The 27,143-nt window shown below is 41.8% G+C and overlaps 1 protein-coding gene across 2 annotated transcripts in view; it reads left to right on the plus strand.

The window, feature by feature from the left end:
- PDGFD (platelet derived growth factor D) overlaps positions 1-27,143 on the plus strand; it is a 228,063-nt gene that overhangs the window by 148,233 nt on the left and 52,687 nt on the right. For both annotated transcript variants that reach the window (XM_070426017.1, XM_070426018.1), the window contains exon 3: positions 3,500-3,680. In XM_070426017.1, the coding sequence (XP_070282118.1) occupies positions 3,500-3,680 (181 nt within the window). The remainder of the gene's footprint in view (positions 1-3,499; positions 3,681-27,143) is intronic.

Below are 27,143 nucleotides of genomic sequence, written 5' to 3' on the forward strand. Positions count from 1 at the left end.
AAAACATTTCTATATGTGACACGGCACCAGAGTTAAGTTAGGGTTTTTCAAAATGCTGACACGCCGAGCTCAGAAGGTTCGCCATCACTGACCTACGGTGTCAGGCCCTTACCCTGACATCATAGTTTTAAGGTCTCAGGTGTATGTAGGAAGGAAGAGGTGGCAACCCCAGGGACTGTGTGCTCCTCAGATGGTCTGTTTCCTGCAGTTTCTGAGTCAGCATTAGAAGATGAAACCATGGCTGATAATCTCCCTTTTTTGGAATATTTATCAGACAAAGCCCTGGCTGTTGTTTTTCTGAATTGTCTGCTCCACAGCATCTTATTCACTTAATTAGCATATATAAGACTCAGGGAGGATTTTTCTCTTTTCTGTACTTAACTGCGCACACTTGTTCTGCATTGCCAATGAACTACTGAGCTGCTAAATCCTTCCAGCAGGTTTATTTTTCTTTGAATAATAAAAAGAGGGAGCCTCAAATTTGGCTGTCCTTTGTTGCATGTTTATTATGCTGACAGTTTTTTATTATGTTGCTATGTTTTTCAAGAATAATAGCAGTGACTGTGACTTTTTAGGACCATAGAGGGTACTGTATGTCCGAAAACAGATTCAAATACATGCCAGAAGAGCCAGTCAGTATTTACAAGGAGGATAAACTAGAGCAGATCTTGTTTCTTTTCAACCTTGAAAGAAAGAACTAATTTTCTGCACTGGAAAAATAAAAACAGTTTATGAGAAACACACACACACACACACACACACACACACACACAGCACTATTGAAAGATTATTAAAGGTGATGACATGGAAGGAGAAAGCCAGTTTTCTACTACTGAACAGGGATTTTGATTCTGGTAGTGAGTGAGCTCTTTTGGCATCCTGGCCTCTAAAACAGAAGAAGAGAAAGCTAGAATGGTTAGCTTTTTGGCCCTCCATCAAATCTAGTTGCTCCTCAAAATGTATGGAGAAGTAGAGGAATCAGAGGTGGACAGGGGCAAGAAGAAGGGAAAGACACAGTTCAGAGACTCGCCTCAATGCTCCCTAAGAAACATGGTGGTGCTCTCTTGACATCAGATCCGGAGCAGATGTTACACTGCTGATGTGTCCTCAAAAAACAAGAACGACCTATTGCCATCTTAACAAAGTTTCCAGTAAACGCCTGCTTTGAGCAGTAAATATGATTTACACATATTTTATATAAAATGAAATGCAATTGGTTTTCTACCCTCTAGTCCCAAGCCTCCTTGACGTTTACACTGTATTATTTTATTGCTTGGAATAATTCTTTGCTAGTTCTTTTCACCTTCCAAGCACCGTATAAAATTTAAGTAACTAGTTTACACAGTGCCCTAGAGTTAACCAGCTGGGAAAATCATATAAACCTTCTTATTCTGCTCATAACATAACTGAGGCAAAGGACATAGGCTCTCATAAATCACTGCCAACAAAATTAAGTCAGCATGCTGTTGTATTTGCCTCCTCCTTAGGCTATTCTGCCCAACCAATAAGAGCACTGAGGTGCACGGGTAGGACCGTAAAGCCATATTAGATTTCCTTTATATTTAGATGTGGTGTTTCTCATGCTGATTCCTTTTGGCAATTGTGACAAATATATATATAAATGTTTAACAGATTCATGCTGTCACAGGAAAGGGACCAGGACTGATGGGGTGTGCCCTGGCACAGTATGGAATGTGTAGGTTCTTGACTTCATGCAGGAAAGATTTCATGATATGAGTCCAGGTGATTTTGAGAGTAAGTTTATTAAACTGGGTACAGTGAATAAAGGAAGGGCTTAAGATAGAAGAGGTAAGATCAGAGCAACAGGAGTGAGCTGAGGTAGAGCTGTCTTGACCCTTTGGAAACGTGAGGAGGAGCTGAGCCTAGGCATGGCTGCCTTGGCCTTTTAGAAGGAAAGTCAGAGAAATAGAAGAAGTGAGCCAGCTGGGCTGCATGGGCTCAGGAAACAAGTTACACAGGCAAAAGGAGGGTCTGTGGAGACAGGTTCAGGGGTTAGGAGGGGACAAGCTGCCACTTTTTTGCTGCTCCCCTTGTGGCAAGTCTCCTGGTAACCTTTAGAGTTTAGAAAAAGAAAGCAAAGATATATGCCTGAGGAAAGAATGGGGGTGGGGGGCCGGGTGTGCTCCAGGGAGAGCGCTCATTGTGTCCTTTGTCTTAAGGGTTTTTATTTGTTTCTAAAGGCAGGAATTTTAGGGGAGGTCTCCGAAGGATCTCAATAGAGTATTCAGCTGCCTCCTAGGTGTGTCCTTTGATATGCTGATGCATCAAAATGAGCTCATAGAGGGATTAGGGTCATTGTCTGGTCAGTTTCACCTTCAAAGAATGTCACCCAAGGGGAACCAGGACTGCGGTGAATCTGCCCCCTGCATGGTTTTGGTTAGGGAAGATAATACCTCTTGATTTATTATCTGGCTGTAAATTGCCCAGCCATTTAACTATCTGCCTCAGTTTCCCCATTCCATTTGCCCAGGAATTTTCCTAGGTCTTACTCACCTGCTTCAATGCCACTGTTCACTGTGAATGTAAATCATTTGCATTGAGAAGTCATTTGGGGAGAGGTGGAGGGGAGGAGTGAGACACCGATGCCCAGAACCAAAAGGCAAACAGTTCAGCTCATCAAGTACAATGTTCCAAGATGTTGAGTGTCTGGAAATAGTATAAATGGTCCCTAGAAGATGCCAACTCTGTCACTGAAGATGTCCTATTATATGAGGGAAAGGTAGGATGGAATGGAGGGACCTCAAGAATCAAATGGTTGTATGGAATGTCTAAAGAGGTTCAATCCTGGCACCCCATGTTTCTCTGACCAGTGCAAAGGGGAACTTATGGTCTTCAGCTCATTCACATCCTCATTTGACCAGCCCAGATATTTACAGTATTGATTAGCACACATCCTTACCCAAGTCATATGCTTTCCATTATGATAAAAGTCATATTTTATTATATTATCCTTTCAAAAGACAGTGTCCAAAAAGAGAAATTAGTGATTTATGTTGTGCATAGAAAATGCTGGTCTGTATGCTATACAGCTACAGATTAGTTCCTTTTTAAAGAAAGTACTATGGTTAATTAATTCAAAGTGGGATTTGCCTGCAAATCTTTATATAGCAAATATTTGACCATATAATTAGGACAGCATCTTCTCAAATATAATGATAGATTATAGTTATTAGTTTTTCCAGGAAAACCTTATAATCCAGATGCTAAGAATATAGCCTGTTTTGATTATTAATGATTTGAGAACAGTCATGGCTAAATGTGTATAAAGGTTCTCTCAGAACAGATTGTGGAAGTTTGTATTTAGAAAACTTAATCTAAAAAGTAGCTTTGATTTTAACATATCTGTAGGTTATAATTTTTATTCCATCTAGTAGGTAATAAGAAATCACATATGTTTGTTTTAACTTATAAGTGAAAGTATGAATTTCAAAAGTCTACTTTAATAAAAATTTGTTTCTTTTTGTGAAATTGATACTAGATATGATTTTGTGGAAGTTGAAGATGTATCTGAAACCAGTACCATTATTAGAGGACGATGGTGTGGACACAAGGAAGTTCCTCCAAGGATAACATCAAGAACAAACCAAATTAAAATAACGTTTAAGTCTGATGACTACTTTGTGGCTAAACCTGGATTCAAGATTTATTATTCTGTTGTGGTAAGTAGCTTAGCCATGCTGTGATGAAAAGAAAACACTGGTTTCATGAAGTATAGATATCCTTTTCTATGATTAAACACAGTGCTGTGAGGGTGAAGGAATTTTATCAATTCCCTTTGGTATACTTTGTTCCTACCGATAGCCAAAATGGTAAAGCCGTTTTTAGAAAGGAATACCATTTTGGATCTATTAAGTCAACTCTTGGGCCCAGACATTTTGAAAAAAAAAAAAAAAAAAAAAAGATAATATAGTGAATAGAAAAAGTAAAATGGTTTCTAGTAAAGCAGATACTATATTACCTTTGATTCAATTGACACAAGGTAAATGTATAGCCAGATAGAAGGTGAGAGTTGAGCCTCTTTGATTTGAAAGTTGTCTATGTATTTCTGATCACATAAAAGGGTCCTAATGACTTTAGTGTAAATTATCACTCAAATCTGGGAAGGGTCTGTGTTATAATCATACACCCTCAGAGGTAGCAAGCATCTTAAAGATCGTGAGGTGTATTCAGGACCCACTAGTTGGATTCTTGTCTACTACACCCATGCTCATTTGTGGTATCTCCTCTACTAAAACACCGCAGTAGTCACTTCCAGCTTTAAGTGGTTTCTGACTGTTGGAAAATGTTTAATGTTTTATCAAACCAAAATTGACATTGTAGTTAATTCTACTTGTTGGGCCACACACAGTCACAGCCACTTCTTCAGTTAATCAGTCATTCATAAAACAATATAAAGTTCGTGCTTGTTGTTAGACACTCTCATAGGTATAGTAAGTAGATACAAAGGTAAGCAGGACAGACAGGTTATTGACCTCTCGGAACTTACAGTTTGATAAATATAACAATTAACAGCCCTGGTCAGTATGGCTCAGTTGGTTGGAGTGTCATCCCTTACATGGAAGGGTTGTAGTTTTGATCCCCAGTCGGGGCACATGTTTCTCTTTCACGTCAATGTTTCTCTCTATCTCCCTTTCTCTCCCTCTAAAATCAATAAGCATATCCTTGGGTGAAGATTTTTTTTAAAAAAGGGGGGTAACAACTGAGAATGATGCCTATTAAGACAGAAGTACTGGATGTGATAGGTCAAGCCCAGGAGACAGCAGAATAATTTTGCCTATATATTATCTTAAATATTCCCGAGTCCTTTAACTGTGCATAGTATATTGTCTTTTGTTCTCTCAGCAACATTTTTCACTCTCATTCAGTTTGTTTCTATCCCCTTTCAAAATGCAGATGGCAAAATAGACCACAGTACTATATATTGAATGAATTTGTAGGGGTTTTCCTCTTATGAGTTAAATTTAGAATAGAAACAAATCTTGCTTTTTGTAAACTAAAGGGTTTTTTTGTTTTGCATTATTGGGAATCATTGAATACTAAATGAATTCTACATCAGAACATTGTAAATGAAGGAAATAGCATGTGGTAACACTGTTTCAGTTTTAATTTGAAAATAATCCATCAAGCATGATTTACATTATTGCAAACTCAGGCAATGCTGCTCAGCATTAAAATTGAAGGGTGAGCCTTTGGTCTCTACATCTCTTTGCCTTTTAAGGTGTTCATTGATGCATGTGTTCTCAATTGTTCATGGAAAAAAACAGGCTTGGCATGTGATGGATAGGCTTAATGAAGGGCCTCCCCAACCCCCTTTTTTTCAAGCACTATTAGTGTGAGTATACTTTTTTATGAAGCTTTGGTTGTGACTAAGTTGAATGGTCCATAAATCAGTTAGAAACACCCCACCACTAAGTAATATCTTCTTATAGAAATATCTATAAGTAATATCTTCTTATAGAAAAGGAAGTACAAGCATGACTTTAGGGAAGGGTGAGTACTCCTGTTTGAGGAGTTTTGCAGTGTGGTGGAGGCTCATCACTCATCTCCTAGCCAGTGTGCAGTGGAATTTTGTGCAGTCTCTGTGGTTTGAATGAAAACTATTCGGCATCACTCCACTCACTCACTCATTCACCTCCACCAGTAGCTACATTCAATTATGTTTTTTAGAAATGTTGATAATATAAAATTTTTGTGCATTTCTCTACTGGACACTTGGTCTGCACTGATTGAGAATAAGCTCAGGCTCTCTTTCCACTCCTGATAGGCTTCTGGCACAAAACATGATCAGTTAGAGTCCACGCGCTTTAGTGGCTGAATTCCAAGAGGTAGAATGAGCTTAATCTTCAGGTGTGTATAGACTCCAGATCTATGTGATTTTTTTTTTTTTATTAAACTCATTTGAGTCTTGCTCTGCAAGGACAGAAGGTCAATTATGGCTTGGCCAATGTATTGGGAAGATCATTTTGTTCATGTTTAAATTTTCTTGGAGAGACAATAAAGCAGAGTTTATTAACTCAAATGTATAGTCTGGCCTTAAAACTCAAAATGGGCCAAGTGTAAATTGACAGTACAGAGAGGGATTAAAAATGGCAGGTCTTCTTTAAGTCTGTAAATAATGACTTGTAGATGTATTGAAGGTCCATAAAACCTCTAGAAGTCTAGGGGTTAGAGGCAGCTGTTATGCAACTGCAGGCTTAAGGCGTGGTAGGTGCTAGGGAAATTGAACCTTAGAATAGCTTTTCAGAAGCCAAGTGCTCTTGAAAAATGGCAAGTGGCTATTTGGATCAGGCAAGATCAGCTCCATTGGAAACTCTTGCCTCTTCCTTGCCTCAGTGACTCTCCGTGGGCAAGGACTTCTGACACTGCAGGTTATAGGCGTTCAGGGACACAAGGGCCTCTTACACAAAAGTCACATCTCCATGGTCCATGTTTATAAAGTTTTTGGAATACCAAGTCCAGTTTTTAGTCAATTTTTCATCAAGTTTTCAGTCTAGGAAGACATAGATAATATCAAAATCACTTATTTTTGGTTGAGAATGATTCTTGTATTACAACTAGAGACCTGGTACACGGATCCGTGGACTAGTGGGGTCCCTCAGCCTGGCCTGCACCCTGTCGCAATCCAGGACCCCTCGGGGGATGTCGGACTGCCGGTTTCTGCTGAGGGATGTAGTAGTGTGCAAAGTGGCAGGCAGCCTGGGAGGAGCCCAAGCCCTGGCTGGGCACTGCACTGCTCCTGCTCATCCCAGCCCTGCTGCACCTACTGCCACAGTCCCACTGCTCAGCAGCACAGCCGCAGCTGCGCTCACCAGCTAGGAGCCCGGCTTCTGGCTGAGCAGCACTCCCACTGTGGGAGCGCACTGACCACCAGGGGGCAGCTCCTGCATTGAGCATCTGCCCCCTGGTGGTCAGTGTGCATCATAGTGACCGGTCGACCAGTTGCTTAGGCTTTTATATATATAGATTTTGTTTCATGTGCTTAGAATTCAGTCTCCACCATTTTTACAGCGCCTATCACAGTCTCTCCTGGGGCAAGGCAGGTACCACAGCCACATAGGACCAGAGCTGTGCTGTAAAGCTCATTTTGGACTGAATAGGGTTTCCCTTGGGATTAATGGTGTGATATTAAACACATCTCTTACCCTTTGCTTTTATATTTATAAAATGGGGATAATAATTGGAGTTGGTGTGAGATTTTTAAAATGATCACAAAAATTTAGCACAGCACCTAGGATATAATAAATTTGATCAGTAAATAATAGTGATAATGATCCTACCTCTATCATCACAAATGGTGTATATATCTTTCTTCCAGGTAATTGGTAATGAATTATTTGAGGGTAGGACAAGTATCTTATTCCTGTGGTTATTTTACAGATTGCCTTGTTTATCTATGGCTAGATAGTGCATTTGTTGAATTGACTCTTTTCCGAGAATATATGATTTATAATAAGGATTGCCTAATTTCATTTTCTTGCTCACCTGTTTAGTCTTCTTTTGTGATTTTGCTCCATTGAAGAGAATACACATTTTCAGAGGCCATAATTAAGCTAATGTTATCAAACACTTATTAGCAAGATGTGATTATCTAAGTAAATTAGGCTCTCCCACCTCAAATCTGTTTTTTTGGGTTATGAATGAATTGATATTTTTATGGAGGCCATTAAGTAGATTATTGGGAAGATGTCCAATTACAAGGCTCCAAAGGATGTTATGCAAGAAATGAGCAGCATAAGTATGAATTTCAGTTCTGCTGCTCTTCGGCTGAGGGCTCAATTTTTCATCTGTAAAATGGTGATTATATTACCTAAGATTAAGTAGATGTGATGATTAAATTACATAACTTTTAAGGCACTATGCCTAGATAAGTTATTAATTACTCAAATACCTGCTGCTCTTATTGTTATCATTATCATTGCTATTGTCATGAATGTATCAGGCAACCAATGAACTTGCTGGACCTATACACAAAGCCCAGTGGTTAGTGTGTACTTGTGCACATGTACAGACACCTCTGACCATGATTCACTTCCTCCATCCAACTTAGAAACATTTTATTGTACATTGTAGCAAACACAAAAAGTTGTATATGTTTAATAGAAGGTACATTTTCAAAATTCAAAAGTAAAAAAGCAAGGTATTTGAAAGTTATTCAGAAACTTTCCTTCTGTATTAACAAGCTAGTTTATTTTTTACAAAAACACGGTTTTATCAGGCCAGTTACTTAACTATGTATCTATGCAGTTTGAATTTACTTCAGGTGGTGCAGTTAGATTTCCACTGAGATTAAAATTCTACATGAATCATGGTTTTGCATTATAAACGATCATGTAAAATAGAAGAAGATGGAGAAGAAAAGAAGAAAAAGAGGGACTAGAACCAAGGAGTTGAATAAGATCATATATCAATTATAACAACTTTTACAGATTCTTTTTTATTATTATTACTGATTTGAAAGAGAGAGAGGGGAACATCAATTTGTTGTTCCACTTATTTATGCATTCATTGGTTGCTTCTTGTATGTTCCCTGACCAGAGGTCAAACCCATAACCTTGGCATATTGGGACGGCGCTCTAACCAATTGAGCTACTGGCCGGCCATGTCCTTTGAAGAGTCTGTGTTTCCCTAAAACTTAGCAGTTGATGTAACAAAATCATGGTGGGCAAGTCATCCTCATTTGCCTACCTTGAGTTTTGAAAGACAGCTAGAGAATGAAGGAGGACCCCATCCTCTTTTCTCTATAAAATGTGGAAGGATTCCGTCTTTAATTGCATAGTCAGGAAAACTTAGCTGAGTGTACGGAGCACCCACTGGTGTTGCAGTCACTTCAGCCAGGACTGTAATAGAGCTAAGGAGAGTCAAATTGGGGATCCTCGCAGCAGAATCTGTTTACCTCAGTTCATTCCTTTCACAATTATTGGGAGATTGGGAGCTTTAAGGGCTGCAATATTGTTGTTTAAGTGCCTACTGTGAGGCAGACCTGCCACAACCCTGGAGATACAGAGTTTCTGCCCTCAGGATCTTGCATGTGGGAGGAAACAGACAACAGACATGTAAGTAAATGAAGGGTGTCCCCCAAAAATGTATGCACATTTTAACAGCTGATTCTATTACATTTTGAATGTGAAATGTATTTTAATAAGCACTTCTATAATTATTCAAAGTGGGTATATATTTTTTTGGGGACACCCTCTAGGGTAGTAAGTGCTTATATACAAACAAATTATTTGAAGTTCAATAAAGGCCAGAAATAAGGTAAAAGAGAGCAGTGTGATGGAGAATGACTGGGAAGGGGCTCAGTCCAAGCTAGAGAGTCAAGGAAGACCTGTGCATGTAGCCTTTGAGTTGAGACCTGAAGGGTTAGGAGGAGGCACCCATGAGAAGCTATGCGAGAAGAGTGCTTTAAGCAGAAGCACAGCAAATGCTAAGACCCTGGGATAGAAAAGAAATCTCTTTCCTTTGAAAGTAATAAGTATTTTGATTTCTTAGGACTTAGGCTGCTGGAAGAAAGCAAACATAAGAGAGGAAGGTAGAGCAGTCCCTAACCACTGTCTCAGTCAACAGTGAGAAAGGAGATTTCTTATGCTTCTCTCAGCCCATCCCTATTCTGAGTATCTCTCAAGTCCTTCAGTACTGAGACCTGACAAACTTTTTTAGGTAGCGAAAACCAGAGGGTCAGCTAAGGCCAGATACTAAGAGAGTATTAGTAAGATATCAAATGAAATCTAAGGCAGAAAGAAAACCAGGGTCAGACAGGAGGAGAGCAGAGCAAGAGAGGCAAATGCATGCTCAAACATTCCTAACTAAATGTTGTTGCACTAGGCCGCCAAAGCTTCAGGGTGTTGGTTGAAGCAGGCAATGTCTCATTGTTGCTGCATTTTATAGGCAAGGGTAGATAAGTGGTCTTATTTAAAATTTTATAAGTGTTCTAAAATTTAATCAATGACAGAGATCATTTTAATGGATTGGGGGGTCTCATTGGGTAAGTTTAATGTATCAGTTATTTAATCAGATTGCTTTCCTAAAACCTGAATACATAATGAGAACTTTAATAGAGTTCATGAGATAGGCATAGGGAAATTTAATATAGTCCTGGAGCAAAGGATAATTTAACAAAGTGTATATATAGGTACGTCTAGAAGCAAATGGTAATGGGTAGGCAGGATGAAGAGGAAGTGGGCTCTTGCAATAGGGAGCAGAAGAAGGATTAAGGGAGAAGGAGGAGACAAGAAAGTGAGGTGGAATGAAATCCTATGATAATATTATTTGGCCCAGTCCCATTCAGGGCATTGCTGCTAGTTATGCATTTGTTTCAGTGCATTAGTCAACAGACATTTTATTGAGCACCTATTATGTTCCACGCACTATGATACATATCAGATATAGAGTAGGGAACAAAACAGCCAAGGTTCCTGCCATTATAGAACTTAAAACTTGGCAGGCATAGTCCTAATGATGGTGGTGATGATGATAATGATAAATATATTATAAAATAAAAATAATAAAAAAATATAGCATCTAACCCTTTGGGTTTTGTGAAGATTAAATACATGAGGCAAAATATGTGAAGTGTTTAATGCAGTGCCTAGCATATCATAAATAATCTGCTGCTACTGAATTGTGCATTGTAAGTAGACTGATTTTAAAAATATATAGAATTTAGAGCTTCAGCATCTTAGAGATCTAGTGTCTAGGCCAGTGATGGCAAACCTATGACATGCGTGTCAGAGGTGACACACAAACTCATTTTTTTGGTTGATTTTTCTTTGTTAAATGGCATTTAAATATTTAAAATATATATAAAAAATATAAGTCTTTGTTTTACTATGGTTGCAAATATCAAAAAATTTCTATATGTGACACGGCACCAGAGTTAAGTTAGGGTTTTTCAAAATGCTGACACGCCGAGCTCAAAAGGCTCACCATCACTGGTCTAGGCCAACGCTCTTATTTTACAAGTGAGGCAATGAACACAGATTAGGTGACTTTACAAATTAAACAGTGAACCCAGAGAGGTTATAAGCTTGTCTGTGGTCACAGAGCTCACAAATACATGTTATCCATGAGATATAAAGCTGTGGATCAGCTTCAAAGAAAAATAAGATATCTGAAATTTTGCATACAATTTCAGGGAGCCCTCGGAATCTCATTTATGATATCCTATGAGTCCTCTCAGATGTGGTTAAGAGCCCCACACATATTGCCGCTGCGTGCCATCTGACATTTGGCATGTTTTCTGCCATGTTGACCAGTCCTTTCCAACACAAGCGTGTTTTTGAAATAATACTTTACTACTGCAATTAATTTTCCTCGTAAACCCCATGTGCTGGCCACATGAGCAGATGACTCCCCATGTGTGAAGCAACATGTGCAACTTTTCGAGGGAGGCTGTGTGATGACACCTGGACAATGCAGTGTCCTTGTTTATCTGGAATTTAATTACACAAGCACGCTACAAGTACACCTTTATTCTTGAAAACCAGAAATATGTAGTGATTTTAAATGACTGTGCCTCTTCATGTACATATAACTTTCTATTACTGTGCTCTTTGCTGTACTAATATTTTGGTAGGTCAAGAAAATGAGAAAGAAAGAAAAAGAAGACAGAAGAAAGCTATTCGACCATATTAGAAAATGGCTTGCATATTAAAGATATGCCTGAAAAAGCAGTATTTCTTTCTTTAAAAGCTTTGAAGTGAACCTCAGTAAAACAAACAAAACAAAAAACACCTCCACCTAATGTTCACTTACAAATTCAACAGGCATTTCAGAGAATGTACTGTGGGTAATAATAAGAAGAATGTAATAGTCCTGTGAAGGAGAAACAATTATAAAATGCTGTGAATGGCAGGGATAAAATGTGAATGTAATATTCTGGGCACACAAGGAAGAGATTTACTTAACCTCACAAAGGTGGCGATTGCTGGTGTAAGGGAAGCAAAAGACTTTTTTCCTCTACCCTCTTAGGTTCTCTCTGTCTGAAACCCTGCAAATTAGACTGACCAAAGACAGGTTAACAAGAGAAAACAAACAGAAGTTCCTTTTTAAAAAATTGATTTTTAGAGAGAGAGGAAGGGAGAGAGAGAGAAAAATGGATGTGAGAGCTGAACATTGATGGGTTGCCTCCTGCAAGCCCCCTACAAGGGATGAGCAAGCATCCCAGGCATGTGCCCTGACTGAGAATCAAACCAGCAACCTCCCTGTGCATGGGACGATGCCCACCCATTTGAGCAACACTGGCCAGGGCCAAACAGAAGATTCTTAGTAGATGTCATCACACACACGGGAGCACTCAGTGCTGAGTAACTCAAAACGGTGGTTAGAAGTTAGGCTTATATAACATCTAACAGAGAATAAAAATGTTTAGAGAAATGACAAGACAAGGGAAACGGACTTTGAGTTTCTAGGCTAGCAAATTGTGGAAAATATGTAATTCGATGAATATATGAAGAAACAAACAAAAGCCAAAGGTTAGTTAGTGAGGTTTGTTATACGTATTCCTATGGCCCCTCTAGGCTGAGAAGGGTCTGGAGTTGTCTGGCGATTAGCTCCTGTCCTTCCTGGTAGAGAAGGAAGGGAGGAAACCTTTACAAACGTACGTTCTCCTGGATGGTTAATGGGAGGGCAGAGAGCTTTTTCCATGTCTGCTTCTTAACTGCCTTCCGCTTAAAATAACCCCATTCTAAAGTGGCCTAGTCAGGGTGACATATTTGATCACCCTTTATTGGACTGAGTCAGAGAGGAAAGAGCACCCTGGGGAGAGGGTGTTGCCTAAATAAAGGCACAAAGTCAAAACATTTCATATCCTGGTGACTTAATTCAAAGTGTCGCTGATTAAGGGGTACTGAATACTGTTTTATTTTTGCCATTAGAAAAGAGATACAAAAAGCCAGAATATCATCAGAATAGCAGCTTTATTAATGGGGATTGAAGAAATGCCAAAGCTCAGGACTCTCTTGTAAATCTAGAGTAATAAGATTTTGGCTGGGATCCAGAACCCAATGGGGTGTATTATTATGGTGATGCAGTTTCAGACCAAAGGAGGGGTCTGGAGCCTATAAAACAGACTTGGGATGCACTTACCCACCCCTCTCACTGCATGAAAGATCACAGTCTGAGGGCAGCCAACTCCCAACCCGGCTAATCTTACCAGATGGACCAGGGAATTGGAGGAGAGTGGACACCCTTCCCAATGACTGGAGGCAGAAGCAGGCAGTTCAAGAGTGAAATGCAGGAATGGGGTGGGGATAGAGGAAGGGAGGGAGGATGGAAGAAATAATGAAGGGCAGAAATCCATAATGAAAGAGATCAAAGATGTTGATGTCTCCATATCTGTGGGCTGAAGTAGAAATATGGAAGAAAGGGTTTCCTCTTCTAAGTAAGCAAAAAAAGGTTCCTGTGCCCATGACATCCAAGCCCATTGTGATGGTTATGCCTTTAATTTTCAATCAGTCATCCTTGGTAAAGGTTTTGAGAACTTAATCCCACCTACTTATGGTTCTAAGAGGAGCTAATTGACCTGTTCCACCTCTCTAATAATCAGCTTTCCTGAGTGGCAAGTTGAAGATCCCTGGAACTTTGAGGAAATGCCAGTCTTTCTTCTAAGGTGACAAAAGGAATTAGAAATCAATCATACCTTGGCAGGTTTTACTCAGTGGTTAGAGCATCGGCCTGTGGACCGAGGGGCTATGGGTTTGATTCCAGGTCAAGGGCATGTACCTCGGTTGCAGGTTCAATCCCGGCCCGGGTAGGGTGTGTAGAAGGCAATCATTTGATGTCTCTTGCTCTCTCTCCTCCAGCTCCCTCCCTCCCTCCCTTTCACTCTTTCTAAAATTCAATGGAAAAGGTATCCTCCAGTGAGGATTAAAAAAAAAAAAAATCAAACAATCAATCATAAAGACAGGACTCATTTAGCCTTGAAAATAACCGTCCTTAATGTTCCCTTTATCGGTGGGAATGTAACAGATTAAGGCTGACCTCTGTTCAACATCGCTTCCTTCTTACCTGTGAGAAAATTGAGCTACAAAGTGACTGGTCTCTTTTTTGCAATTGAAAATCAAAACTGGACAGGCAAAAATAAATTTTAGAAAAGAGAGAGATTGAAAACGCATGGAGCCACCTCTGAAAAATAGAGATACATGAATAGATAATCAAGTAATCATTGCTTTTTGGCTGGGCCCTGCTCATCACTTCCTGATTGGTCTCCCTACCTCCTGTCTCCACTACCTTCAATCTGTTCCGCACATGGTTGCCAGCTAAAGTAAAGCTGTGATAAATCATTTTCCGGCTGAAAATTCGTGAATGACTTCCAATTTTCTATGGAATTATGTCCAAACACCTCACTCTGATACTGAGAGCCTTCCATGTTCTGATCCTAACCTAACAGTCTAGCTTCAATCTCCCTTCTCCCAGTACAACTTCTTCAGTCCAGAGAAACAGCATTATTCCCTGGTAGCCCAATTGACTCATGATTATCCATCTTTAAGCCCTGGCACTTAATCTATATAATAAAAACCTAGTGGTCGTAACGCTGTAACAACCAAACAACGAGTCATCAGGAGGTGCATGGAGCACCTCTGGGTCCCTACCCCAGCCGCCCCCCAAGCCACTCGCCATGGGGGGGAGGAGGGTGGAAGCAGGGTGGGACTGGGGACTGTTGAGCAGTGGCAGGTGTTTTGAGGAGCAGTCGCAGGGCTGGGGGAGCCTCGTGAAACAGTGGTGGGGCAGGGGGAGCCTCACATAGCAGTCGAAGGGCAGCAGCCAGGAGCATCACAGAGCGTCCCAGGGCGGTGCGCTTCATATAGTGTCACAGGGCGACAGAGGCCATGCGACGGAGGCCAGGCTAGGCCTAGGGACCCTACTTTTGCACGATTTCGTGTACTGGGCCTCTAGTTGACATAAAGAGAATCAAGAATCGAAGCACTTCTCTATTTGTCAAAGACATATTCATGTCAAAGATCCTTCTTGTCTTCAGCTCCTCAATCACATATATTCTTTCTCTTCATCAGGCACTCAGATTGCTGTTTTTTTTTTGGTGTGTGTTTTTTATTATCAATATTATTTTCAAAGAAAAGAATTTACACATATACCATATAATTTTGAAAATATATATAAAAGTTAAAAGGGGAATAAAAAACACCCATAGTTTCCATCACTCAAAATACCACCATTATGAACACTTTATCACCTTTCTTTTTAAGTCTTTTTTAATCTACAAAAACCTATGTACATGTCTCACTGCCTCTATTAGAGGGAATGTTCCTTGAAGGTAGAGAGTGACCTTATTTTTTCAGGGTCTATCACAGGGCATTGTACCAGGTAGGTATCAAAATGTTTGAGCTGTACCAACAAATATTAATTGAGTACCTATGATGCATCTGATAGTTGGGAATAAAAGCAATAAAAGTAATACCCAATGATGCATAAAGAGAAGATATACTAACAGACCACTGACTACTAGTATGTTTTTTCAGACTTAGGACTTGAAGGACTTATTCCCTCTCACTTTAATGTTGCAGCCATACCAACATATCAATGGATCTTAGCTGCTTTGATTCTGGACTCACTGGGCATTGGGGAGGGGGGAGAGTTTGCTTAAGGATGGAGGTGTGAGAGCCATTGTTCAGTTCAAATGCCAGTGGTTTGTGGAATGGAATCAGAAATTCTGATTCTAAAATCTGCCTCTACTATGTTTTAACCTCAAGGAGCATATGATTGCATCTGTAACAGCCTAACCTCAGTAGTTCTTACATTAGAATGTAATTCACTTCACGGAGGACCTCTGTTGATGCAGCTGCTTAGCTCTCCTTCCTCATGAAGAATATTGGCAGCCTTGGAAGATTCGTGGCTTCTTAATAATTGTAAAATTATCTTTGGGATTCTGATAGTATATCATTCATTGCTGAGGCCTCAAGAGCTTTCCAGGTTTTTAAGATTCTCCACAGCTACTTTTTTTTTGAGATTTTTTTTTTGACTGAATAATGCATATAGAACCAAAATCACTTACGTTCAAATCTGTATTATCTATGAGACCTAGGCTACATCATTTAAATTGTGCAAGTTACTGTTTCTTCATTTGTAAAATGGGAAGGACCCACATGCAGTGTAAGGCTGTTTAAGGATTACCTTTAAAATATACTAGTAGCCCTGCACACAAATCCATGTGCCAATAGCTCACCATAGCTCGCTGCTGCCCTCCAGTAGCTCTCTGCCCACTGCCTCGTCCTCCTGTAGCTCCCCCCACCCCCCCTCTCCCCTGCCAGCCCTCATAGCTTGCTGCCCTGCCCCCTCCTGTAGCTCTCCCCCACGCGCTTGTAGCTTGCTGCCCCACCCTCGTGCTGATCTGTGATCCTGTCATTACACTTTACTGGTGTAACGACCATTTGCATATTACATCTTTATTATATACGATGGGCTTTCTATACATTGTGTACAACAGATGGAACTACTATTACTACTGTTCTCATTAAAATGTCTTTGGAAGATTAGCACCAAATTAGGTATGCCCGAGGGCCTTTAAGAGGTCTTGTGTCTTAGTCCATCTGGGCTGCTATCACAGAATACCACAGCCTGGATGACTTATAAAAAATGGACATTTATTTCTCACGGTTTTGAGTGCTGGAAATTCAACTTCAAGGCACTGGCAGATTTGATGTCTGATGAGAGCCAGCTTCCAGGTTCCTATTTTTGCTATAACCTCAGATTGCAGAAGGGGAGAGGGAGCTCTCCGGGGCTTTTTGATAAGGGCACTAATCCCATTTATAAGACCTCCACCCTCATGACCAAATCACCTCCCAAAGGCCCCACCTTCTAAATTTTCACACTGGGGATTAGGCTGCCACATATTAAATTTGGGGGAACACAGACAGTTAATCTACATCCTCTTGGACCAAGATGCACTCTTAGACCCTTGGACTAAGAGTAAGGTCAGAGCACTCGTGTAGTGTGATTCCAGTTCCCAGCTGGAAATCCACAACCTGAGGCAGGTTTCATAGGACAGGAAGCCAAACATCCTCATGCTATTCAGCTCTGCTATATTAGATGTACCCTCCCTTCATTTCTTTTGAACTGTTCATGAAAATATCTTGAGATATACCTTTATTATGAAGACTCTAATTTTAGTAGTATGTTGGGATTTGAAAAGTTCCTTGATGTCCTTGCTATAGAAAGACATCCATTCCTCATCTGATTCTACAAAACACTGTGCAAGCAGCCCTTAAAATATTACTTTGGCTCAAAAACAAGCCAGGTCTCTGGAAGAGTATAGCTGTTCAAGGCCACAAGTACTCAGTGTGATACACTGGCATTTTTTTCCCTCTGAAATGCCAAAATCAACTATTTTTACAAGAAGAAAAAGACACTAAAACCCCATAGTATTTTAATCTGTACATTAAATATCTCTATAACATAGAAAAAGGAAATAGGAATCAGTAATAGAAATGTATTTCATTTAGCCATGAAGGATAACCTAGATAGGGAAGGGTTTTAATATTATTATTATTAAAATATATACAAATATGATTACAAAGTCTTAACCAAGAAATAATTTCTGAAGGAAAATCGCTGTTATGAAGGAAGAGCTGTAAATTATAATTTTAAACCATTATCTAATTTTAATGAATGGTACAATTAGTTAGAATAAACAACTATAAATGATTCTATTTCCTTCTGTGCTTTTTGTCAGAGTTTCTCTTATGTAACAAAAATATATAATATGTATCAATTTGAAAATAAAATGGTGATTGCTAAGGTCAGCTGTAGGCAGGAGGGCAAAGCAGACCTAAATTTTTCCACCCCCTCGTCCTTGGAATCATCTCCAGCCCTGACCCACCCAGCTCGACCCTGCCTCCACTCACATGTTCTTTCCTCATGAATCAAAAATGACGATTGTAGCTTTCATGTAAGCCGGGCTGTAAACTGCTTCTCTAATTAAGTTGGTTGCTTAATCATTCTACATAGATTTTTGTGGGTCTCCATCTCTACGTCAAGTTCCAAGCACAAAACAGGAAACCTGCCCTTAAGACAGTAAAGTCAGGCGGACATGATGTGATAAGCGGTAACTGAAATACAAGCTGAGAGGTTGTGGGAGGGGAGGAGAGAGAAAGGAATTGTGTCTGAGGAAAAGAGAAGAGGCTGAGGAAACGATTCACAGAGGGAACAGTAGCTGACAGAATAGAGGCATCATTTAATCCAAGCAGAGGGAACAACACCGTTACTGGCTGATAACAGTTTAAAGCCTTATCCATCCCAAGTTATTTGCATTTAAAAGTAATAAATCCTATAGCTAAAGGGAAGAAAAACAGCCAAAGGCATTTCAGACTTAAATCGTAGAATATAATTTAGATAGCGGGAAGCATCACAGTTCTAAGAAAATGATTCTTAATCAAGTTTTTGCATTAAAGCCATACGTGTTTGTAAATAATGTTATGCCCAGATTTCAAGATCCCCAAGAAGCCACCAGGGAGCCAGCCAGTCCGATGCAAAAGCAAAGAGTCTTTTATTTTAAGCCCGGGCTTAGCTCCTCTACCTTCCTTACTGACGCAGCAGCAGGTGGCAAAGAGAGAGCAGTCTGCTCGAACCAGGGGTTTCATAGAGGGTTGGAGTAGGGGCGGGAGAGGGGGCTGTGCCCCCCGCCGATTGGCCAGGTGCGAGCTGGTGACCCATTACACAGGATGTGGTCATAGCGATGGCGTGCACTTCCCTTGATTACCATTGGTTAGTCCAGAGAAATGGTGGGTGTGGCTAGCAGAGGCTCCTTCCGAGGGGGAAGGAGCCTTCGCGGAGCACATGGTTCCATACAAAATGGAGGTCCCTTAATGGATGGGAAGCCAGCCACTCGGCTCCCATGCAAGGCCTGCCACCGTGGGCGTCACCGGGAGGCGGGCCGCCCACCACCCCGCCTGGCCCTTGGGTTGCCCGCTGCTCGGCCCGAAAGTGACTCGGAGGCCGAGGAGGGCGGCCCGGGTCCTTCTGGGCGTCCGCGGGCCTGCGCCTATCTGGTCAGGCGCTGCCTCGGCCATGGCTGCCTGTCATCCTCCCTGCCGGACGCCTGCGGGGCCACGTGCCCCGCCGGCCCTTTCAATAAGGAACCCAGCATTTATCCCAGACCTAGTGAATCAGAATCTCAGGGAGAGGCCTGCAAAACTCTACTTTACAGAGCTCCTGGGCTGATTGTGATATGTTGGCCTATTGAGGACTATTTCCTTTGAAAGCATGAAACAGACTGTGGAATCTCAAAGGGAAGGCAGGGTTGGTGGGTGGATGGGAAGAGATTTGTATGCATATATGCATAACCCAGGAACACAGGCAATAGGGTGGTGAAGGCCTGGGGCAGGGAGGAGGGCGGGGTGGACTCGAAGGGGTCCATGGGGGAAAAGGAAGACCTGTTATATAGGTCCTATATAGTACTTTCAACAATAAAAATTTTAAAAAAGAATTATTTCTTTTGAGAATAATTCTTAATTTATAAAGCAGAACCACAGAGTTTATACTATTCTCTGACCATAACCATCCCCTACCACTCAGCTCACTGTTTCCATAGTATTGAGTTCACCGTAGCTACTTAAAGCACTTACGTTATGTGTTGACATACGCGAGGTGTTCCCCTGGACAGGATGGCTTTTCCCAGGCTCTCTGTACAAGAGTGAAACCACGGAGGGGAGATGGTATAGTAAAGGTGGAAATTTATTGAAGAACAAGTACAGACTCCCACGTGGGGAGGGGAAAGATTCCCACTGAGCCCCTTTTTTCACAGTTAATAAAGGCTGCAGTTTTTTGTGCCTCAATATCCCCTCTGATAAGTCACTATCCCCCTTTGATATGGTCACTATAGCACTCCTGAGCTTAAGCCTCAGGTGAAGTTCCCTCTTTCTTCTCCCTTATTGTTCTCCTATTCCCTTTGGGCTTCCTTCTTCCTTCTTTATTTTGTAAATATAGACCTTTTGCTACTCTCATCTCCCTTGTCTTATGGAAATGTACCCTTTTGCAGCTAGATAGCCCTGTGCTTTTTTCCATGGATGCTTTAACTTTTAAAAATTTCCTAAACCTGCCTATTTCACCCCTAAAAAATCCTTTCATTAAGGTGTCACTTCAAAGACAAAAGGGAGAGAGAGAGATAGAGAGAGAGAACTCATGGACACTGAGAAGTGTGGGGATTGCAGGGGGAATGGGAGGATGGAGGTGGAAGAGGGTATTGGGGGGATAAATGGTGATGGAGAAAAGAGGAAAAAGGGGGAAAAGGAACTGGAAAAAAATTGTGTCTGTTGCCAAACCCCATCACTCAGTACAGTGGCATGTGATAGTCACTCAACTGATGTTCCTGAATGAATCGATGTTTTTGCTCAGGAAATTTCTGTGAAGATCACCTAAAACATCTACGATGTACTCAACACATAGTAAGATTCAACGAGATAAGATATGACAAAACACTTTGTAAAATATACATGCTCCGTACAGTTTTGAGATATTATAAGAAATTGCTGAGTGTGTTTATTAATTCCATTATCACCAGATTCACATTTTTACATCTAGGCAAATATATGTAAGCCCCCTAAAAGGTAATGTATTAATAATTGTTGTAATGTACCCTGCGAATCACAGAAGGACGCCTCAAGAAGTCGAATTAAAGAGTCACATTTATTGCAATCCGGGACTATGAGGGGACATTCCCAAATCTCATAGTAATAAGATGGTGGCAAAACCAGACTTATATAGGCAAAAATCATAAAGGTATTGATTACATCCCAGGGTTTGGAATGAGGCACCTGGCTCGCAAAAAAAGCAGATTACAGAAGCATAATTAAGCATGTTAATTATAGTTCTGGGTCTCCGGATCACTGAGTTGATAGAAACACATTATCTAGAGCCATCGAGGCAATTTAGAGCAATTGCACTGTCCTGGTCTTAGGACCACTGAGTCAACTGGAATGCACCACCTGTGGCCACTAAAACAATTTAGGGTAATTGTGCTGTCCTGTTTCCCAGGTACAGAAGAATGTGCTTCGATAACCAGTAAGATCACAATCAATGGGATGGTCATTCAATCAATAAGTCATTCAATCGAATGGGATGACTTATACAATTTAGAAAATCAAAGTAACCTGTCCATTGTTAAACAAAGCAAATAGGTACCGTACTTCATAATAAGTTCTCTTAATTTCACACTCCCTTCAACTCAAACAACATTCTAGTTCACATCTTCCATTTGCTAGTTTTCCGGTTAGAAGCATTAGGAGAGGCTGTATGCGCACAGAGCAGCCACTTTGAAACACAATATTCATGTTCTGATAGGATATGTGCCTGAAAAAAGAAAACAAAGTACCCTTACCTTACAAATACCATCCCCACACATCACCCTTTTTTTTTTCTCTCTGTAAACCAGATTTCTTCTTTTTTTTTTTTAATCCTCACCTGAGGATATTTTTTCCCATTGATTTTTAGAGAAAGTTGAAGGGAAGGGTAGAGACAGAGAGAGAGAAACATTGATGTGAGACACATCCATTGGTTGCCTACTGGGATGGGGATCAAGCCTGCAGTGGAGACACTTGCCCTTGACCTGAATCAAAACCATCAAAACCAGGACCCTTCAGTCAGTGGGCTGACGCTCTAAACTTTGAGAAACCCAGCTAGGGCCAGACTTCATTTTGAAGACACATGTTTTAACCTTCCATTAAGATATCATTTATTTTGCTATTTTAAAAAAAAATTGCTTAGAGAAAATATACTTAATAGTGTCCATTTGCTCAGCTGTTAGCAACAAGAAGGACACCTGTTAAGATGATGGTAGCAGATGGAATCTGCATCAATCCCATCTTCCCATCCTCTGCTGTGGCGTGATGTGAGGTTGTTTTCAGCTCACTTACTATATTGTGTCAGCGTTCTTTCCTCCTGTTCTAATAATTCTATAACCTCTGCTTTAATTTTTATAATCTCTAGTTTTCAACACATTTCAGTTTAAATGACTACTGCCTTATCTTATTATTTGGACTGGTGGTCTCAGCAACCATATTTTTAAAGAGAAGCTTAATCTTTATACATAATACTAGAGGTCTGGTGCACAAAATTCATGCACGGGGGGGGGGGGGGGGGCGGGGCGGGGGAGGTGTCCCTCAGCCTGACCTGCACCCTCTCCAATCCGGGATCCCTTGGGGGATAGGCCTACACTGGCAGTCATACTACCTTCTTGCAATCCAGGACCACTGGCTCCTAACCACTGACCGGCCTGCCTGCCTAATGTCCCCAACTGCCCTCCCCTGCTGGCCTGGTTGCCCCCAACTGCCCTCTCCTGCTGGCCTAGTTGCTCCTAAGCCCCTGCCAGCCTGATCTCACCTCTAACTGCTCTCCCCTGCCGGCCTGATTGCCCCTAACTGCCTCTGCCTCGGCCCCCACCACCATAGCTTTGTCCGGAAGGAAGTCGGACGTCTGGAAGATGGCCAGTCGACCCGGTCTAATTAGCATATTACCCTTTTATTAGTATAGACTAGAGGCCCGCTGCACAAAAATTTGTGCACTCGGGAAGGGAGGGGGGTCCCCCAGCCCGGCCTGTGCCCTCTCGCAGTCTGGGACCCCTCGGGAGATAACGACCTGCTGGCTTAGGCCTGCTCCCGGGTGGCAGAGGGCAGGCCAAATCCCTAGGTGCAGCCCCTGGTGGGGCTCAGAGCAGGGCCGATTGGGGAGTTGGGGCGCCGCCCCATCATGCACAGAGCAAGGCGGATGGGGAGGTTGTGATGCCACCCTCAGTCACGCTCAGGGTAGGGCCAATTAAGGAGTTGGGACACCGCCCCCTGTCACACTCAAGGCGGGGTCGATGGGGAGGTTGCGGCGCCACCGCCTGTCACTCACAGAGCAGGGCCCATCAGGGGGGTTGGGGCTCCGTACCCTGTCAAACACAGAGCTGCAGGGCAATCAGGGGGTTGGGGAGCTCCCCCCTGTCACACACAGAGCTGCAGGGCAATCAGGGGATTGGGGAGCTCCCCGCATCAGGCACAGAGCAGGGCAGATAGGGAGGTTGTGGCCCCGCCCCCTATCACTCACAGAGCTGCAGGGCGATCAGGGGGTTTGGGTGCTTCCCCCTGTCACGTTGATCCCGGTGCCGGGAGCCTCGCTGCTCCGCTGATCCCGGTGCCATGAGGCATATTACCCTTTTACTATATAGAATAGAGGCCTGGTGCACGGGTGGGGGCTGACTGGTTTGCCCTGAAGGGTGTCCTGGATCAGGGTGGGGGTCCCTACTGGGGTGCCTGGCCAGTCTGGGTGAGAGGCTGAGGGCCGTTTTCTGGCTGGCTGGTGACTAAAGCTCCCAACCAATCCTTTTTTTCTTTTTTTTCTTTTTTATTCTGGGCCAGCTTTAGCTCTGAGGCCTCGGCTGCTGAAAGCCGGTTTCTGGCCTTTGTTTTTCCTTCTGTATTTGATAGAATGTTGCAGTACGGCTGGCTTAACCTGGCTGACTAAACGCCGGTTTCTGAGGTTTTGTTTAGCTTCTTATTTGCAACATAGTACATAGTTGCTTAGAGTTGCAGCTGAGAGGCCAGCAACTCAGGCGGGGAATGTTAGAGTCAGCCGTCACTGGAGCAAGCAAGCCTCCCTGTTCACTTCAGTGCATGGTTGCCGGCTGCCATCTTGGCTGACAGTTAATTTGCATAAGGATATGCTGATTAGCCAATGGGAAGGGTAGCGGTCGTACGCTAATTACCATGTTTCTCTTTTATTAGTGTAGATATCCCATTATCCTCAAACACATAACAGGTCATTGTCCTTTCTACTCTTTATAGGTGAAAAAGGATTGCCATTAAGGTTTATTTCTAGACATATTTGGTATATTTGAATCAAAAAAGAACAAGGTAATACATATAGTATTTGCTTCATGTAAGTATGCTCATATTATAATTACCGAGAAAGATTTGAAGTGGCCGATTCAACAAGCAATTATGGAGAACTTACTGTCTGCATGGTTGTGGGGGATTCAAGAGACCTAGGACAGCTTTTGAAGAAAAAGTAAAATAATACCTAACAACACAGTAAGTCCTCACTTATGTAGTTGATAAGAGTCTGTGACTTTAAATGAAACAAAGTATAATAAAACCAATTTTACCTTAGGCTAATTGGTATAATAAACAAGAGTCAAATTACTAAGGCATCTCATCAAGAAAACAATGTTGAACAAAAAGTAGTTGGAGGACCTGCTTTGTGATCAGTTAGAATGGGACAAAGAAAGGAGTGCAGAAAGTGCTGTGGTCATGCTAACGGGTGGACAAGTTTTGCTTCATTGTTGGAGATGGCAGTACATCCGGAGAGACAGGGACCACTTCACAGAACCCTGGTGTCCAGCATGTTCAGTCCCTGGTCCATCCTGGTGCAGTTCAGGCAACAGAAGGAAACACTGAGAATGAGAGTATAGGATTGTCTCTAGGCATTGTCTTTTTTCTTTTCATTTGTATAACTGCAGTGATTTTTCCTTATTACTGAGCAACTCCCCACAGCAGCCTGAGAGATCTTTCTAAGGCTCAAATCCGAACAAATATGATATTCCTTTTCCTAAAATCCTTCAGTGGCTCCCCATTACTTGTGATAAAATCCAAACTAGCACGGCAACAGAGCATTTTTAATGGTTTGTCTCTGCCTGCTCCTTGATCTTTCTCCTTTATCCTGGCCGATCTCTCACCCTATTTCCAGACACATAGGCTCTGCAAGTTAGTTTCTGCTCTCTTTGCCCAGAAGAGGCTCTGTAAAGGGTCTGGAATTCAAATCCTGACTCTGCTAGTGTAGGACCTCAGTGAGACCTTTCAGCTCTCCAAGCCTGAGTTTTCTCATAAAGTGCAATTAGTGAGTTGCAGATTCCATACGAAGACCAGAGATGGTGTGTCCCAGTACAGAGGCCGGCACGTTGTTGGTGTGCAGGATGGTCACCTACTCCTAATTTTCAAACTCCTTGCCAAGTATCACCTCTTAAGTTGGGGCTGCTTCTCGCCCCATTAGAAGTGACCCTTTCCTCCTGCATATATCACATTGCACTCTACTACTATGCATCTACAACAATATAGTACACTCATTTGTTTACATGTTAGTGTAACTCCAAAATTTCAGGAACGCAATCTTATTGGTATCTGCATGCCTAAAGACAGACGAAGCTCCTTGCACATAGTTGACACTCACTATATATATATTGGTCAAATGAATGGCTATTGCCAAACTTTTATGAAGCTTCTTTTAATATTGGCCAGTTCATTGAAGCTAAGCAGACAAAAACTAGAAGGTACCTTTAGAATTCTCCATCCGACATTCTTAAGTTGCAGTTGAGAATGCTGTAATCCATGAAATGGAAATGTACCCAATTGATGCTGCTAGATAGTGGACTTCTAAGTAAATTTTTTTTTCGCTATAGGATGTGTTATCAACATGTATTAATATTTGCACCACCTCACTGCACATCTCATCACTGGCTTGTAAAATCAGATCACTAGCACATTCTCAGTAAGGGTGTAGGGTGCCTCCTCTCAGGAGGCAGTGTATCAGCCTATCTAGATCTCTTGACATGTTTTCTCAAAACTGAGCTTCAAAATCTCATTCCCTGATACTGTGTGACCAAGATATTGATGGCTAATGTTTTGGGCAACCGAACCCAGCTCAGCTTTCCTGCAACTGTGTTCTCCATAGAACCTCAGAGATATGAAAGGGAAGAATAAAAATGAGTGAGCCACGTGGTTCCCCCTGCCCTTGGCCACCTTGCTCTGGCAGTGGTGAATTTGCCCTCTCCTTCTTCCCATCTGAGATAGTGGACGCTACTTGAAAACCTTTTGGGTTGTCGTAACTGGAAGGGGGTACTATCAGCATCCTGGTAGTAGAGCTCACTAGTTCTGGTCAGTGTTCTACAATGACTAGGCCACCCCCTCCCTGGGCCCAGGAAAGAACGATGCAGCCCAGAGTGTCAAGGGTGCTGAGTTTGAGGAACCTACTTCAAGCCATTTGTACACATTTACTTCCCAAAGCTCCTGGGGAGTTTTAGAGAAGGATGTTTGAGGAAAAATGAACAAGAGCAGAGGACCAGGTAGGATTTAAGAAAATGGGAAGGGAAAAGATTATGTAATGCAAGAGAAAGCTGAGGGAAATTTGCACAAGCTACAACTGCTCAGGCCTCACTGTAAGCATGCTTTCTTCAAGCTATCTATTCCTCCCATGAGAATTTCCAATGTGGGTGATCTGAAACTGACGTAATTAACGAAATAGCTGAAGGTTTGGTAAATATTACAACTAAAGTGTTCTTTTGCTGTTATAACAATTATGAAGTAAGAAACAGCTGTATAGTGAGAAAATCCTAACTAATAAAGAGGTAATATGCAAATTGACCATCACTCCAACACACAAGATGGCCGCCCCCATGTGGACACAAGATGGCCAGAAGGGGAGGGCAGTTACGGGTGACCGGGCCAGTAGAGAAGGGCAGTTGGGGGGACCAGCCCTGCAAGGGAGGGCAGTTGGGGGTGAACAGCCCTACAAGGAGGGCAGTTAGGGGTGATCACGCCAGCAGGGGAGGGCAGTTAGGGGCAATCGGGCTGGCAGGGGAGCAGTTAGGCATCGATCAGGATGACAGGGAAGTGGTTAGGGGGTGATCAGGCTGGCAGGCAGAAGCGGTGAGGGGCAATCAGGCAGGCAGGCAGGTGAGTGGTTGGGAGCCAGCAGTCCTGGATTATGAGAGGGATGCAGTCTGGGCTGAGGGACACACCTCCCCCTGTGCACGAATTTCGTGCACCGGGCCTCTAGTTTCTTAATAAGTTAAAATGGATCTTAAACATGAGATGGAATTTCAATACATACACAAAGATAATGTCCTATGTTTTTATTTTATTTTATGAGATGTAAATATATGTATACTGCATAACCGAGATTGGCATAAATCATTAAGCAACTATTTTGAATGTACAAATAGTATCAAATATTTCTTCTTTTTATATCCATTTCTCATAAATTTTCATACAAAAGAAGTTGGTATTCATAAATCCCCAAAAGCAAAAGAATTGCGGTTCAGCAAAATGTGGAAAAAGTTACATATTTATAAATGCTTAAAAGAGAAGATTTCTAATATGGGATTTATAACAGTAAAATACACAATTTTTTTTTCTTACTCATTA

The sequence above is a fragment of the Myotis yumanensis genome, unplaced genomic scaffold (genome assembly GCF_028538775.1).
Source record: "Myotis yumanensis isolate MYYU_CA2020_CCGP unplaced genomic scaffold, mMyoYum1.0.hap1 SCAF_10, whole genome shotgun sequence".
NCBI classification, from domain to species: domain Eukaryota; kingdom Metazoa; phylum Chordata; class Mammalia; order Chiroptera; family Vespertilionidae; genus Myotis; species Myotis yumanensis.